The sequence below is a fragment of the Penicillium daleae genome, assembly GCF_028827525.1.
Source record: "Penicillium daleae strain IBT 16125 chromosome Unknown utg000002l_segment0_segment0, whole genome shotgun sequence".
Taxonomy (NCBI): domain Eukaryota; kingdom Fungi; phylum Ascomycota; class Eurotiomycetes; order Eurotiales; family Aspergillaceae; genus Penicillium; species Penicillium daleae.
In genome coordinates this window covers 3313948-3330810 of record NW_026623150.1, presented here as the reverse complement: position 1 = coordinate 3330810, position 16863 = coordinate 3313948, and the positions used below count along the sequence as shown (strand labels likewise).

The 16863-nt window shown below is 50.0% G+C and overlaps 7 protein-coding genes across 7 annotated transcripts; 1 reads left to right on the top strand and 6 right to left on the bottom strand.

Annotated features, from left to right (window-relative positions):
* Window positions 1-65: 65 nt before the first annotated feature.
* N7458_002212 (uncharacterized protein) lies at window positions 66-1675 on the bottom strand (the record flags this gene model as incomplete). Its single annotated transcript, XM_056905595.1, has 4 exons — window positions 66-874; window positions 930-1191; window positions 1257-1400; window positions 1460-1675. The coding sequence occupies 4 exons, from the start codon at window positions 1673-1675 to the stop codon at window positions 66-68; spliced, it is 1431 nt and encodes a 476-aa protein (XP_056769702.1).
* A 1150-nt stretch (window positions 1676-2825) lies between these two features.
* On the top strand, window positions 2826-5163 carry N7458_002211 (putative chromatin remodeling complex subunit (Rsc9); the record flags this gene model as incomplete). The annotated part of the gene is made up of 3 exons (XM_056905594.1): window positions 2826-2862; window positions 2915-3247; window positions 3308-5163. The coding sequence occupies 3 exons, from the start codon at window positions 2826-2828 to the stop codon at window positions 5161-5163; spliced, it is 2226 nt and encodes a 741-aa protein (XP_056769701.1).
* Window positions 5164-5749: 586 nt separating this feature from the next.
* On the bottom strand, window positions 5750-6166 carry N7458_002210 (ACT domain-containing protein; the record flags this gene model as incomplete). Its single annotated transcript, XM_056905593.1, has 1 exon — window positions 5750-6166. The coding sequence occupies one exon, from the start codon at window positions 6164-6166 to the stop codon at window positions 5750-5752; it is 417 nt and encodes a 138-aa protein (XP_056769700.1).
* A 471-nt stretch (window positions 6167-6637) lies between these two features.
* Window positions 6638-7861, bottom strand: N7458_002209 (uncharacterized protein; the record flags this gene model as incomplete). Its single annotated transcript, XM_056905592.1, has 1 exon — window positions 6638-7861. The coding sequence occupies one exon, from the start codon at window positions 7859-7861 to the stop codon at window positions 6638-6640; it is 1224 nt and encodes a 407-aa protein (XP_056769699.1).
* A 2585-nt stretch (window positions 7862-10446) lies between these two features.
* Window positions 10447-12193, bottom strand: N7458_002208 (carotenoid oxygenase family protein; the record flags this gene model as incomplete). The annotated part of the gene is made up of 2 exons (XM_056905591.1): window positions 10447-12045; window positions 12101-12193. The coding sequence occupies 2 exons, from the start codon at window positions 12191-12193 to the stop codon at window positions 10447-10449; spliced, it is 1692 nt and encodes a 563-aa protein (XP_056769698.1).
* Window positions 12194-13874: 1681 nt separating this feature from the next.
* Window positions 13875-14743, bottom strand: N7458_002207 (peroxiredoxin-like family protein; the record flags this gene model as incomplete). The annotated part of the gene is made up of 2 exons (XM_056905590.1): window positions 13875-14360; window positions 14477-14743. 2 exons carry the CDS (start codon window positions 14741-14743, stop codon window positions 13875-13877), a joined length of 753 nt encoding a protein of 250 aa, XP_056769697.1.
* A 279-nt stretch (window positions 14744-15022) lies between these two features.
* On the bottom strand, window positions 15023-16197 carry N7458_002206 (uncharacterized protein; the record flags this gene model as incomplete). The annotated part of the gene is made up of 2 exons (XM_056905589.1): window positions 15023-15660; window positions 15726-16197. The coding sequence occupies 2 exons, from the start codon at window positions 16195-16197 to the stop codon at window positions 15023-15025; spliced, it is 1110 nt and encodes a 369-aa protein (XP_056769696.1).
* Window positions 16198-16863: the final 666 nt, after the last annotated feature.

Genomic DNA, 16863 nt, shown 5'->3' with positions numbered 1-16863 from the left:
TAACAAATGTACATAGAATCATATCTCGACATCACAGCACAGACTCACGGCTTGACCCCTCGCCATCACAGGTTCATCCCGAAAGCGAACCGTCTCCATGTTCCCTCCATATCTTCGCAAAGGGTTACAAAATTCTCATCTTGGATCAAATCGCACATCCAGGTGTTGAGGAACTCAGTGCGCTCCGGAGTCGGTGACTTGAGGTACTGCGCGAGCTGTTCTTCCACGGACATGGACGCAGGTTGTTCCGCGGATTGAGGCTCTTGGACGTTTGGTGCGTTGACATTCTCGTCGTTCTGAGAACGGCCATTGGGTTGAGAACGTCCATTCGTCTGAGAATGCTTACTGGACACGGCTGCTGAAGACTGGATGGCTGGTTGCTGCGTTTGAGTGTTAGTATCGGGATAAGGCAGAGTCGCCTGGATTTGCGAGGAGTGCTGCAACGACTCCAGTGTCTCCGGGTAGGGCTGTGTCTGAATGAGTTGCTGGGACTGTGACTCAGACATCAAAGATTCCCGCCGTTTCACGATGTCTGGTTCCGGGTAAGAGGACTCGGGGACGATTTGCTGGCTTGATTTTAGGCTTGAAGTATCAGCCCGAGACATCTTCGACTTCGGCTTTGCGAAAGGCAGGTCCCTCTTTGGGGGAAGCATCCGGTTGAGTTCTTGATCACGATAGATCAACCCAGAAGAGTGACGGGCAGGACCTGGCTGGGATGCTTGCTGCCCTGTCTGTGCAATGTTGCCTCGAGGAGAGCGTCCGACTGGGGGCTCGTTCTCTGACTCAAGGTTTTGCACCGTTCGTGGATCCGGCAAGAGGACGGAGATGGGCTGACGAAGCTTGGTTGAGCTAATAGACTGGGCATTGGAGGCCACTGCGATTCAAACATTAGTAGGCTGGTCCAGTGGCAGTGACGATGACTCCCATACCCGTCTCCATATCAGATGCAGTCCGGGCTATATGACCGAATGACCCTGGAGCATTGCTTTCAGGTGTAATCGCATTCCCCACATCACGTAGAGGCTTCTTTGTCATCTGGACTGTCGGTACCGATGCCCCAGATAAGGATGAGGGTGGCCGACGCAAGGCGGGCATAGCGCCTTCCGCCAAGGGACAATTGATACCGCTGAGCATGGATAGCGTGGTGTAGTAATGGCGGTCCTCGGTGAACCTGACTTGGAACCGACGCATCTGAATGAAACACGGGGTTAGTATATCAAAATCCCTCCCTCAAAGTGGTCTGATGATCAACCGACATGGGTGCTATCCTGTGGATACTTGATTGCGACAGAGGGCACTTTCACCATCACGGCAAAGACTGGCTTTGCATCTGCATAATCCTGGCTGGATCTCGGATTGCTGCTGAGTTCCCGAACATGCTGTCCAAGATCAATGTGTTCCTGCGTCAGTTGTCAGCTACCTCGTGGATTCCCTGCATGGCGCATGTAAAAGTTCATACCAGAGTCTTGTCATTCTGGACGACCTTCAGGATTAAAGTTGGCTGAAACCATTCGCCTGCAACTCTTTCTTCTATCTCACAAAACAGATCTCCGTTCCCATTGACGTGAGTCCAGACCATCCGGGCGTGCGAGTTGAGAGCTGTGGCTGTGTATGAGAATTTGGCGAGTGGCAGCCGTACTCCCAAAGGGGCTTGATCTCGAGAGGACTGCTGCATCGTGTGGAAATAAGCCTGCTCAAGCAAGCTTGTAGAGATTTGGATGAAACTGAAGATTGGAGAAGGTGCGTATAGTGCGTGGGTGAGAAAGAAGTTGAGGTGGAGGGATGACCAGATTGGGGGGGGGGGGACTGCGCACCCAACTCTCAATGGCCTCCTCACTGCTTCCAAGAAAGCGCAGCATGTGACCCACGAAGAATGGTCACAATTGTGCACCTATATAATATGCAGCTTTCTTGTCTTGATCCTTCTTCCAGGTGCTCTGAGAAGGCGAAGCATATGTACAAAGCTAGAGACGAAATCTAGTACAACAAGTTTCACACTGAGTCTGACTGTAGGACAATTCCAGATATTATGTGAAACTCTTAATCTACACCAATTGCTTTTTCACCTTTAATGATTCGAATCTATCTGAAAGTCCTTGTTCATCTTTAGTTTATACTCCGTAGCTCGAACTATATACTAGTGCCTCAGGCGCCCATGGCTGCAAAGGGTATAGCGCCAGCGATGTATCCTGGTGCCGGAACAACAATCCTCCGAGAACGCGCCTGGAGAGAGCGCGGACTTTTGGCTGATCAGTTCCGTTGATCGCAAAGACCAGTTCTTCCCACTGGCCTCAAGGGCTACATATAAGGCATTGACGGCTATATACCCCGTGGCACCGGTCGCCTGAGTTTGTCAAACTCCCAACATTCACGATACCCCACGGACTCACCCTGGCCCTGCCATCACTCCGTGTTCGTGATCGCCCTCGTTGCACACCCTCCCTCGCCTCTTGACCTCGCACGCGCCCGACGACTCCACTCAGTCGCAAACTTCACCCGTCGCTGGTATTCATCGGTCACAATACTCATCGCTGACTCCTCTTTGACGAAACTTTTGGAGAGCAGCTGGAAGGAAAGCGATTGAGAATCTGTCACCGTTCCATCTATCTCCCAGGCGAATATCGTCCCACGAAGGCTCGACTTCGGCGCCGTCAATCACATTCAAAAGCCTTTCTAGAGGCCTGCTTCTAGAGGCTGAGCGCGAATTTTGCGATCGAGCTTGTCTGTCAAAGTGACCGCACCAGTCGGCTCGCAAGGGAGAGCTTGCGCAGTGCAGGAGCTCCATCAACATCCACTCCCAATCGCCATATCTACATACTATCAACATGTCGGCATCCACACCCCAGAGAACCTCTCTACGCCGTAAGTTATTACTCTCCAACGTATGCGCTGGGAGATTACTAACACCATACAGAGGGCCTGCGCCAGGCGCCGAAAGTAAACCAACCGTTCGTCCCGGACACGACGCCCGCTCGTCGCTCGCATCATCAGAGCTTCAGCTCTCCTCAGCCGTCGATGTCGCCTCATGCGCCCCTCAATCCGGCAGCTAATCCCCAGAGCGCGTCTTTTGCTGTCGAAAGCTGGGAGGGGAAAGCCCATACACAACTACCGATGTCAACGCGCGAAGTACCTACACCAGGTAACCGACCCGCTCTATTCGCCAGTCTATATGACCGCACAAAATTCGCCAAGCAGCCTGATTTTTATGACCCATACTTTCCTCTGAGATTTTTGGAAGTCCCGCGCAGTGAGTTGCGACCCCTTGCCTGGAGGACGAGAATGACATGCTAATCGCACATCACTGCAGCGGATCACATTTACAAGCGTGCCCACTATGGTCTTCAATCTGGTATCCCTGACGAAATCGATTTTGCGTTGTACCATCTGGTTCAGATCTCGAACCAGCGGTGGGATAAGTTTAAATTCGAGGGATTCCCCCTACTTGCCGAGTCACTCATGCAGAAAGCTTTGGAAATCACGCATCTCTGCACTGGAGTGCGTTGGGAGTTTGAATATGACCCTCGACAACGGTCTGGTCGTGTCAATGTACTCAACTCGCTTCATGGTACACGGGATATCCTCGACAAGATTCGGAAGATCCCCACAAACATCCCGACGGACACACTTGAGACGAAGGAGTTTAATCACTCGCTTCGGAATATCAAGGAGGCTACACTGGTGTTGAGAAACATGGTACTGCTCAAGGAAAACGCCTTCTACATCTCTCGCTATGCAAGTGGCCTTCTTAGAGACTTCCTGGTTATTATGATGAATGTGCCAAATCAACCGCGTCTAAACGAAATCAAGAACGACGCTCTCGACATTGCTGAGGAAGTCACCAAGTTCATGAGGACCGACCCTGAGGATCCCCTCTGGATTTCTCTGGTCAATTGTCTGGAATCACCCGATCGTGCGCATATTGTGAGAGCTCTCTGGGCATTAACTCACTTCTCGACCGAGTTGCATGAGGCCGATGCGAACCGAGCTATGGAGAGTCTGTCGAAGCCAGCCCTACAACAACTGTACTACCACACACTTCTTGACCTCGATAAAGACATTTTGAGTGGTGCGCTGGACTTCTGGTACCAGTACACTCTCAGTCATGACAACATCGAGACTTTGATGGATGTCGTCAACTTCCCGATCGTCTTTGTGCCTCGTATGGTCGCTCTTCTTACCTACGAGGCCCGAACGACAAAGAAAGAGACTGTTCTTCAAGAGGAAAAGGTCGCTCCACCGCCTACTGATATTCCTCGTGTGCCGCCAGAGCTATTGGAGAAACTGATGGAGCTTTCAGAACCGGAACGCAGCTCTCAATGGCTGCGATGCTGCTTCGTGGAAGATGCAGAGTGTGAAATCACACAGATTGCTTTGTGGCAAGCCTACCAGAGCCGGTTCGCTGACCCCCGAGTCGCGGGTGGAGGTGTTCTTCCTGCTGCGGAGTTCATCAAAAACGTGAGCAACACCTTCACCAATGCACAGGCTCAGGTCATCAACGGCCCCGGCACGGCCACAAAATTCATCATCAAGGGAATCAGGCCCCTGGAGACTGCCTACACTTTCCAGGGCTTCCCATACTTGTACTGCAAATGGGCAGACAACTCGAAGCCTTCTCAGATGTGCCAGCGTGCATTTGCATCGCCTACTGATCTCCGCAACCACGTGTTTGCGGACCACATGAACCTGGAAACCACCGAGGCTCCCGGCCAGTTCAAGATGGAAGCTGCTGAAACTCCCATTCACACCTGTCAGTGGGACAGCTGCACGCGGTTCCGATCCTCGGGACCCAGTACTAATACTGCGATGGTCGCCGGCCACGTTTCATCTCATTTGCCCGAGGACCGCCCCGCCGACGCTCAGCCACCCAGCACCAAGCGTCCGATTCTTCAAGAGAGAATCGTGCGCAAGTGGTACTATATGGACACACCGGTGAACGAGAAAGGCGAGGCTTATGGAGCAGCGTACAAGGCTGCACTTGTACTGCGCAATATTGCCAGAGGACTTCCTCAACGGGTCGCTACGAAATATGGAGGGGTCTCATGGAAGAAGGCATGCTTCGTGAGCCAACGTCCGAAAATTGTGGAGGTCTGGGATCGGAATCGTGCTCTCCGCAAGGAGTTGACTGAGCTTCTCATGGTCATCGAGAAAGATGATGACTACTGAAAGCGCTCACGTTCAGTCCAGCTTCGTGCTTTTCGTCTTTATTTTCTGCCTCTTCCTCTTTCCCCTCATACTCTTCCTCCGCCCTCTTATTTTGTACAACTAATACCCCGTCTGCTTAACCACCCCTTCTCGCCTGAACGGTCATCCGACCATAAGTGCTGCATTAGGGACCGGGCCAGTGTGGCGGTTGTTGTTCCATCAAATTTGCTGGTCATCATTTGGGCTCGACCAGCCTTGCACGCTAAAAGCACAGTGGAGTTTTTTTCCCACGGGATTCGTGGTCGGTGATCGTTATCTTTCTGGCGTCTCTGGTCGAGGAAGATAGAACAGGATCAATGTAGTATTTTGCCCCTCTGTCGTTGTTGATTGTTGGGTTTTCTCTCTCGGTGTCTGTCATGTCCTTGTCCTTCTATTTGTGTTTGATGTCTTCCTCGATGAACGATGAATTGGGTGTATCATAGGAATGGAGTAGGGGATGTTTGTTTCTCAATAGAGAGAACCGTCAATCTTGATTGAATTCTATCTCTTTCAGTAATTTCCCGACACAGCCATAAATTGTAGATACTATGTATGACAGAAGAAATATCTATTTCTTCGCCTCCTCAATCATCTCCTCCAAAACTCGCATAGCATCCTCCGCTCGCTCCACAGGCACATAAATATGATCATGGTAATATCCACTGACCACATTCGTGCTAATCCGATCATCCTTAAGACGATTTGTGATGGCCGCAATCAACCCCACAGCCTCCAGACTCGAATGCACCGTCAGTGAGATTCTCTTGCACGGGAATACACCCTCGAGACCGTGCGATGCGGCAAGGTCCGCCGTCGTCACGATGGTTGTGCCCTCGACTTCGTGGGCGATTAGGGTGGGTTGTATTGTGGCTAGTGGAAGCGAGTGCAGAGCTTGGGTTGTGGTGATGAAGACGTAGGTTTTTGGGTCCAGTGTGGGTTCCATTGTTGCGAGGAGGGTGGAGAGGTTTTGTTCGCCGGGTGCCATTTTGGTTGGGTAATATGGTCAAGGAATTGATGTAGAGATCAAAAAGGAGTGCTTGATGATTGTGGATGAAGGAAACATGAGTTCGAGTTTTGATAGGAATTTAATTTCTTGACACCCCGCTTTTCAGACCGCTGTACCTATAAAAGTCAATAACCTTTTAGGTCTTGTCACGCCCTTCCAGGCCCGGCCATGCCGGCCCGGTACTGGAAGCTATCAAGGGGATTTGGGTGTATATTAGTCAATGTGAAGGGATTGGGTGTTAGCGACTTGAGAAAGAGCCTCGACCCGGAGCTGTATTCGAGGATAAATGCACCTCTCGCTCTCTTTTGTGAAAAAAGATTGCATCCGTTATTTAAAAAACAATTCTAAAAATCAGATATTATACATAAATAATATACACACGCTTTTCATCTCGGTCGTTAGGTTTTTCATCGGATCTCAAAAGAGCATCTGAGAACGATACAATCAGTCCTAATAGTCGTTGCCCGTCGACCCATAGAGATGCGTCCCCCGTTCAAGGACCTCCATCTCATCCCCAACCTCAACATATAACCCTTCTTGCTCTTCAACCAGCTCAAAACTCCGATCCTCAGGAACACAATGCATACCAATATACCCGAGTGCCGCTTTGTTTCCCGTCTCAACCGTGCGATGACGCACCATTGTGGTGCTTGGCTGTGGTTTGCCCTTTTTCTTTCCAGGAAGAGCCATATCGGTATCGACCGTTCCAGTCTCCGGGTTGACGTTGGGCATTGTGCATCGTGATGTTCGACAGACAACAGAGAATGTCGGCGCAACACTCCCTCGTGGCGCTGTACTGCGACTCTTTGGCAAGAGACGGAAGCGTTTCCATGTTTCTTCCTCGAATGCCGGGGCGTTTGCCATCCATATGTTTGCCCGGAAGCGAAGTGCATTCAGAGGCTGGTTTTCTGGTGGAAGGAGCGAGGACACGGCATGGACCGAGGATAGACTGTTGATGTTGACAGGTTGCTGATCCGTGTAGCCGTGCAGAGCTGGTGTACCGATATGTTCAAGTGGCGCGAGGTTCCGGTCCGTTCGTGTCAAAGTATCCGGAGTACATTTGAAAAGAGCGAGGGCTTGATCTCGTGGTATTCCCAAATATTTCCTCAGTTTTGGCAGAGCTCGTGCAATAGAAGGGAGTCCGGATATGTCAAGGCCCTTTGCCTCACGGTGGTGGATGCCGAACGGTTTCATCTTGACCTGGTGACTCTCTGCCAGGGAAGGCGTAATATTGAGAGGCAAGATGAAGGATATACATGGTCGTTCTGAAAGACTCCTTGGATGGAAGAAGGTCTCAATACGCTCGATCCAACTCGGTTGGTCTGGGTCTTCGAATGTCCCGACCACACATCCACCTGACTGCACCAGCGGGTCAGTTGGGTCACTGTCCTTATGTGGAAGCCACAACTCTGTCTTAATTTGAGACATGAGTGGCTTCGTTCGCTGACTGATAAATCGCCACTTGGAGGCTTCTGCGTCATTGCCATTGATCTTTTTCGTGGCAAATGCGAACGATCGGTCGTACATGAAGCCAGTCTTGGTGAGCAAGGCGCGATCTAGCTCAATAGGCCCGCAAGACTTGATGGGATGGATAAATATTGCTTTGATACGTGGTAGGCCAGCAACCGTAGATTTCGATGCCAGAGCAAATTTAGTATCGTATTGGTCTGCCATATTGCTAGTCATCAATCCGATTCTTCGTAGGTTCTTGACTCCCGTGCGTGTTGTCTGGGCATTTCCGGATTGTATAATAACAACAAAAAATATGCTCAGCAGAAGGAGAATAATTATCGCGCCTCGGATTACCAGAGGATCGGTTGGGGAAAATTGAATCGATTGCAAAAGATGAATGAGCATGTTGAACAAAAATTTTCCGAGCTTGGTAGCTCTGACAGTGATTGAAAAAGCTCGATATGATATGAATTGGTAAATGATGTATGCAATTGTTGAGGTGAGAACGCCGAGTATTTATCGAAAAACAGAGCCTAATTGATGAGAAATCCGGCTGGAAACACCCGAACCAGGCCTTTCCGGTTTAGGAAGTTCTTGAAGGCGGAACGTCATTGACGGGACCGCCCCCCCAGAATTGATAGGTTGGCCCTCTTGGTCCTAGCCCGTTCTAGTTAGCACGACCTTATAATACGATGGCATCCAGATTCATATATGGGGTCTTTGTGACCTAATCAATGGACGCGCGACCCTTCTGGAATGTTACTAAGTTATTGACCTGTGAAAACGACGCCAAAAATGACAACCTCCAGCGCGAGTAACGGTCTTCTTTCCACTCGTAATTTTGGACAGCAAGCCGTCGCTTGACCGCCCGCTAGTTACCTGGTACCGACCCCTGTTCTATACCCAACCAAGTTATCTACCTCTTATCCTGTTAACTATTAGAGCTTGACTTCAACGATTGTTCCCCCTGTTTCCACTAGCGACTAAAACGACGCCGAAAATAGCTCCCCTCTACATCTAAACCAAGGCCTCCCTCCTTTTTGCCTAGCCTAGTCGAGCGGCTGTACGATACTTAGTCTGCCCTCTCCCCCAGAGGCCTTTCAATATCCTTCTTCTCCTACCTCCGCTACCTGGATCGATCTCGATATACTTGATTCCTAAGTCTCCTATCGTATAACCTAAACCTTAGCCTTTATCACCGAATTCTCCTTATTGCGCCTATATCCGTACCCCTAGCTTAAGTTAAGGGGATTGTTAAAGTCGATGAGCACCTTCAAATCGTAGAGGTTGTGGACTGGGAATTCACTTACGCCGCACCGGTGGAGTTCTCCCACGCCCCACCATGGTGGCTGTTTCTTGAACAACCAGAGTATTGGACCGATGGGATAGAGGCGTGGACGAAGGTGTATGAGTCACGCCTTCAGACGTTCTTAAAGGTGCTACGTGAACAGGAGGACGTGGCCATAGACCGCGGCAGACTGAAAGATGAACAAAGGCTTTCTAGGCCAATGCAGCAAAGCTGGGAGAGCGGTGATTTTTGGGTCACCTATGCGGCGAGGAAAAGCTTCGCGTTCGACGCGGTGTTCTGGAAAAAGCTTGATGGCCGATTCTTTGGACCCGGAACGAGCACTGAAGACGACCGTTGGAAAGAACGGATAAACCTTCTCACCGAACACGAAAGAGCAAACATGGAAAAAGTAGTCGAGAAGAAATTGGAAGAGACGAGAACGAGGGTTTTAGCCTGAGAGCCTGATGAGGTGGATCTGAACATTTGAGCTAGTACCTGAGATATGAGTACTACTGCAGGTGATTACTGGCTTTCCGATCTTGAGTGAATTATTTTCAGACTCACGAAACATCTTAGATCGCTTTCTCTACGAAGAGCTGATCCCCGACTGGAAACTAAGCGACACAGTTTCCTTCCTTGACGGAGAAGAGAGGGAAGCGTTTCTGGATCTCGCAAAGGGAATGCTTGTCTGGCCAGATGCGAGAAAAGCGTCAGGCAAAATGGCGGGGCATCCGTTTCTTCAACCAAAGCAGACAAGCGTCTGATTCCGCGCGTATTTGCTAGCGGAATGACTCGAATAGTTGTCATCCAAGGCTGGATTCCCGTATTAATGCTCTAAGGTTCTATATTTGCTATCATTGATTATCAAAAATGCATACATGAAGGAGAGTCACCGTCAAGTTCTAGCTCTTTGGTCAATCGTCCTGATCGTCTGAGTTTAGAACGTATACTGTCGTGTGATAATTTGCGTTTTACTGATATTGCGTCAGGGGAGCGACGCGGTAGGCTCTTCCTAACAGAAGTATCAGGCTCGTCTGTTATTTCCTGAGTAATAGCGCAGTGCGTCATGCTGAAAGCCAAGGCACAGTGGTCGGTGGGCGAGAGAAAGAAAATGGGCGGCGATGAGTGCAAGATAGAGGAGTTGAAGGAAGGTGGAGAAGGAAAAGAGATATCGAAAAGGCGAGGTCGGGTCTTCCATGTCAAGGCGACGGAAGGAGAGGTTAAGTGACAGCGTATCGGGGGGCTAACCCGGCAACGGCAAAACTAACACGATCTAGTAAATCACAGGTCCCAATACAACAGCAATCTTAAGGATTTCATCATGCAGCCAAGCATTTCTCTCTAATCATAGTCTTAAGCCGTCATTTATTACCTACGCATTGTAGACCCTCCGCGGAGGTAACACATGCCCCTTAAATGTACAACGGGAAAGAAGTACAAATGTAGATTAAGTTAAGTGTCAATTCGATAATCTGTCACGAACCGCATAGCTTAAGGAAAACCCTTACAAAGGAAATTCCTAGTAATCACCCGTTGGCATGCCCATAGTGGGAACATGCTGTCCATGGAAACCAAAGCCAACAGGACCCTTGACATTCGCCCGGCCAAGTTCAGTCAGGTCGCGGGCATCAAGACAAAGCAGGTAGCTGTTACCCGACAGGCCATCAAGAATAACACTGAGCAAAACACCGTCATCTTCGCTCACACCCTCGGGGTTAGCTACGAAGATAGGTTCGCCCGTTGAGTGGCCGTGACGCGACCACAAGCGAGATTCCTGGCTTTCACAATCAAATTTCATGATTCCGTCAGCCAAGGTGGCCTCTCCGCGGGAGGTAGTGGCATAGACGTAGCGATATTTCTCCGTGACGCGTGTTGGGTTCATGGTAGGTAACTCGGGGGAAAGGGACTTGCCGGCAGACCATTCAACGGTAGCCTTGAGAATATCAGAGCTAGGGGAAGATGGTAGTGCTGGCAGGCGGAAACGGGTAATAGTTGAACGAAGTGCATTTTTTCTGTTCGCAGCGAATTCTTTGGCGCTGGGCCGCGAGGAAATCAAGTTATCGTAGTAGAGGGACGTGATGAATTCGGTACTGTCCATTCGTACCAAGTCTGCGACAATATCTGTCTTTGTTGGGTCTTCTTTTGATGGTTCTTGCCAGGCATTTATCGTGTGGAAGCAAAAGAAGGCCGGGCTTTCGTACGTTGCAACCAAGCCCTTGCCATGTTTCCTGTCCACAACATACCAGGTCGCCGGCTGAGAAGGATCAGTTGGCATGATCGAATCCATAAAGGACTTTTCTCTAAGTACTAGAGGGTTGATATGCGAATTCCAAACACAGAGCAGAACGTAGTCCTCGGTGATGAGAAGGGAATGAAGGTATGCGGGTGTGCCTGGGAAAGCAGCGAAGATGGTAGTCTTGCCAGTCGAAGCAGAAACACCAAAGACGCGGTATGTGCAGGTCCGACCAAGTTCAAGATTGAAGTTGAACATGTCGCCAGTCTTAGGGTCCGATCGAGCATGCGAGGCTGCCAAAGGGCCGGTCAACTCAGGATGAAGCGACTCCTGGGTAGCAAGACCAATTGGCTCGAGAGTCTCCGGGTCCAACTTCTTGAACCCATTATAGTCGGTCTTTGCGTACAATGTACGAATGCCCTGGGACGCTCCCCAGCGTTCCGTTGACTCTCCCTCTGGCTGGGGGCCAAGACCGGGCATATTGACCGAAAGAGTAACTCCAATATTCATGCCCGAGGGACCTGTTGGCGGGTGAAATTCACTTTGAACCTTGTTGAAAATACTCTTGCATGGATCACGTTTTTGACCGAAGCTCAATCTGGCCAGTGATCCAGTTTTCCGGACATATTCGATCAGCTCATCGGTTGAAAAGCGAGAGTTGTATAGGACTCGGGTGGGTTCGGATTCGCCCGAGTCGATGATTTGGAAGCGATGTGTCTGGCTGAGTCCATCGAACCAGTGCGAAAGGTGGAAAGTCTGGCCTTCTTCGGTTTGCAACTGGCTTTTGCCGGGACCTGTACGATATAAAGTACCGGCTGCGTATGCAGGGATCTTTCCAGTGACTTGAAGTTCCACGGGCGTGCGCTCCTCGTATTCAGGATCGAACTGTATATTGCGTTAGAGAGGTGGAAATTCTCTTACACAGTTGGTGAGTACCTACTCCCTTTGTATTTGGCCAGTTGTTCCAGTGCTCTTGAGACTCTATGGATTCAGTGACTATAGCCGAAGGCGCAATCTCCGTGACTGTGGTCATTGTGCTGGCGTTGTATGCTGTTTATGTCGAATAGACACGAGTTCTAGGTGGTTGGGAAAATGATCGAGCCAAGAGAGGGCCAGTAGAGGGCCACTCGTATCTTATATATAGGAGATGCCCCTTGGAAGGAGAAATTGATGTCTATGCCACTCGGGATATTCCAGGCCATCTTTGGTCCTTACGCCCTTACCCCTTTCAGCCTTGGTGTGTTGAGGCGACCGTGGAAGTGGGGGAACCGCGACGGCTAGCCAATTTACGCCAGTTGGATCGGCCCAGTGGAGCGTGGAGTTGCCAGCGTCCCGTCGCCATCTCCACCATCCTACGGCTGTTTCCACTCAGGCTTCCCAGACTGTGGGCTAACTCCGATCTTCACTAGCGCATCTCACGTGCATCTCGCCCTTCCATGCAGTCTTCATTCCTTCCGTCTCATCCGACGTTGTGCGGCTGCGGGAGGGGACTCTCGACCCGTCTCGCTTGACGGGATTCCTCCACTTCTCAAACAACATTCACCATTCTGGTACTCTCGCTGTACCATAGTCCTAATTCGACTGACCCCCTTCGGCCCTCGGGCTCGGAGCGAATCACGTCGTGCCATTAGCAATCCCGGACCTCGTCGAGTGTTTTTCTCGCCTGCTATTCCTCAAAACGGGTTAGCAGCCCGAAACCACCGGTCGGCATGCAACCTTCACCACCGCCCTCTCGCGTAGAGGCCGCGTCAGATGAGAAACATTGGAAATGTGATCGGTGCTCGTCGACTTTCAAGCGCCAGGATCACTTGAAACGCCATTCGGCCACGCGTGTGTCCATGCTGAGATCAATCATGAATGTATGTGTCAGCGGCTGAGTTGTCCGTTACAGATAAAACGCAAAGGAATCACGCTTGCCATTTCTGTGGCGCGCTATTTAGCCGGGGGTGGGTAGTTACATTCTCCTCTTCTACATACTCTGTAGCTAGCGGGTTCTTCCAAATACTAATGAAAAATCAAGTGATGTATTACGACGCCATTGGAGATCATGCAAGACACGACTCGAAAATGGCATAGAGATGCCCAAGAGTCACCAAGGCGGCAAGCATAAGCGTGCTTGTGATAGCTGTGCGAGCATAAGAAAGGCTTGTAACGGGGAACACCCTTGTTCAGAGTGCAACCATCGTGGGCGACCCTGTAGCTATCAACGGCTCTACGAGGGTATAGATATCCCGGTTTCAAACGCCGGGAAAGACACAGAAAAGGACGACCCCGAAGTCGATGCTTCGGATCCAGAGATGGATATTGACAAGCCTGCAGGACAACCCTGGGAGCTTGGCCCTCAAAATTTCTATCCATCAAGGGAAACGGGAAAGATTGTATATGCTCGAAACAATTTTGGTACCTGATTTTTCTTGCGGGATGCATTCAACTGCAGTCTTTGGCTACATAACAAGTTCTCATTATTGATCGATTCTTGATGTTTACAGGAAGCGCAGGGATCATGAGACATTAAAAATTGGGTCACATCTCTTAGACAGTATCATGGAGGCCAGATGCCCATCATAATGGAATTCCAATGAAAAACAATTCCTCCACTTCCCCTTCAAAAAGATGTTCTTCTCTGTAGACTGCTTGTCGGCCGGCATCCTGAGTAACAAACATCCAACAGGGTATAGCCAAGTCCCGAAAAAATATCCTTCCATGACGATAGTTTACGCCTTCTGCAACAAAGTCTTACCATCCGCATCAAGCAGCTTCGCCAACTCTTTGATCCCGGTATGATCGCGCGTAGTCGTCATCCGATGACACCAAGTGACCTCTTTCCCACTTGCTCCGTGACTCGGTTCGAAAAGAAACTCACCACCCACGCGCTTAGTATCTCCTCCTTTCGTAGCAAGTCCACTACCCAAATGCTTGATTCCTTGCATGATTGACCCGGTCACAAGCTGCGCCATACTCTTGCGGAAATACTCCGGCTTTGCGCCAAGGGCCCATGTCGTAGTCATGCCCAGGTCATCGTAGAGGGTGTTTGCCGGATCAGCGTAAATGGGAAATGTACATCCCGTTTCTGTGGCGTAGAAGTCGATTAGGCCGGGGTCGCCGCAGCCGATGATGGCGAAGGATGTAGGGATTGGTAATTGCAGCAATTCGTCAGGCTTGATTGACTCTGCGAGTGCGCGGATATATTCTTGGCAGCTCTAGAGAAAACGGTTAATATGGGGTTTCTATGAAGTGTTTTTTTCTATATGTGTTGACAAAACACAGCTGGGAAAGGCTTAGTTACCCCACAGAAGAAATGGCGAATGAAAATCACCAGAACGCGCCCCGTTGACTCGGGTCCATCGTAGATACTCTTGAACGAATGCTTTTCACCTTTGTTATCGAGAATCACATAGTCCTCGACCTTACGGATTGCGTCTGCAGAGGGTAGCTTATCGTTTGATGGAACCTCATTGGGCTTGGTGGCATCCGCGACCTTGACGTCATCAGCCACTGGGGCGACTTCTGTTGATGGGCTTGGGTCAGGGTTTGATGTCGCCGATGGCTTTTCGACAGGAAGAGTTTCGGCTTGGCTAGACATGATGCTCAACGGCTTTGTCGATACAAAATAAAGGCTAGAATCAGTGGCGATGATGTCGAGGTTGCAGTCAAAAGGAGGGGCAGCTGGAAACCAAAACATTTGGACGCTCGGGCCAGCGGCTCGATTGCTGGAAACCTCAAATGGTCTATATCTCTGTCTCGCCAAATGATTAACAGTTTTATGTTTCTTGATTTCATTGAATGATCTCTATATCTAATTCACATTTTTCTGTTTCCCTTTCCTCCGATAGATCTACGAAGTAATGCCCATAGCCCTCTATCACTGCCCAAGCATTCGCTTCGGATTGCCACCATTCACAGCAATCCAAGCAACGGCTGTAATCGTGCAGTAAATCACATCCCAGCTAACACTGCTGACAGCTGGATGCTCATATATCACGCCCGGCAAGTTCGCAGCCAACATCCGCAATGACTCAACACTGATTTCTTGCCCCATCTCTTGCAATACCAGGAACGTAGAATGAGCCTGAATAATCACACAAGCTACCATATACCACTGGAAGAATGCCGCGTATCTCTGAATAGTTCTCTCTTCACTGCAGTCCTTGGCACGCGTCTCAACGGTCGAAGATTGACTCGGTCGCAGAATTGCAGGAACGAAAAGCAGAAGATGCGGTACTAGCAACATCAGCATAAAGTACTTGGTATGTGCAACTGTTGGGACCAGAACGGTGCTAATGAGCGAGATGGCGACCGGTAGAACTTCGGCATACAAAGGTGGGGACCACGCTGCGATGGAATCTTGAGCACCGCTCTTATCCTTCTTGGTGCCGTCAGTCTGGCACGGCTGTCGCGACACGAGAATAGTAGCAAAGAATAGATTCTGAGCGAAAGAGATAGCGACAATCTGGCCCAGGAGCATATATGCCCATACATGGGGAATGCGATATCGTCGAGCTGTTAGCGAAGAAGTTAGTGCATCATGAAAGCAAATAAAGCAGAAAGAAATGTTATTGAAGTACCCATAATTCCGAGAAAGACACTCCATCCCGTCGTCCACGAAAAGATCTGACCACTCCACCAAAACCGGGCAGGCGTCTCGATAACAGTCTCCCAAGCTTCACGGAACAACTTCGCCTTCTGCAACCAAAGCTCCAGTTTGAATAGAGTGGTGATCTCCGGGTTCGCAAGGTCCACCAGAGACTGACTGGCTCCCCAATTGTGATACGAACGCGCAAAGAAGGCAAACATGTAATACCAGGTCGCGCCGAGACTCAGGGCCGCCAGAATAGCGAACAAGAGGAATTGCACGCGTCGATGGGGAGTTTCCCAGTCATTTCCCTTGATTCGTGCCTGGTACCGAACGAATATTGTGCGGCAGGCATTCAAGGCCAGAGAGGCTGCGAGAATGAGGTAGCTGGCGAGAATAGGGAGAGACCGGTACACGAGATCGGGTTGGCCGGCCTGAGCCTCCGAGGGACTAGAAGTTGACATCGTCCTTGGCTTCTGGGCTCTGAGAGCGCTGGATTCCAGAGACAGGCTGGATTACAAGAGTATTGAGACTGTTGCGGGAGATATTGAAAGCTAGAGATGGACCAGAAGCTTGCCGTTAGTCTCCCCACTCGCGCCAAGCACCTCGGCTGGGGGCCAGTGTCTGCACATCAGACAGTGGAATTAGGTTTCATGAGCAACACAGTAAAATCATAAAGTACAACAAATGATTTGATTGAAGGTTATGAAAACATTCACATTTCCGATGTATAAAATCCGAATGCAGACTATCGATAAATTCAAGTCCAGCTGAACGTGATCATTATGCTCCTGCCAGTCTACTTCGACATTCCTAGCTGTTGCCTTGCATTAAAGCTTTCTCTGTTGGCCTAGACACACATCTATATAGAACCATCAGCCGATAAGATCTAGAAAGCCAAGCAGGATGCTTCAGGCCAAAAACTGTAGATTTCCTATGACGTCGCTACACCCAAGGATCGCTGCTCCCGAATCATTGGATGATGGATGCTGTGGGGGCCAAATACTGTAGATCTCGAAAGTGGCGATGAATCTGACCCATGGCAGCCTCATGACCATCAAGACAGAAAGTGAGGAATAAGTCATATAACTTATCTATCCACTGTACATACTACTTCACCCAATACACCA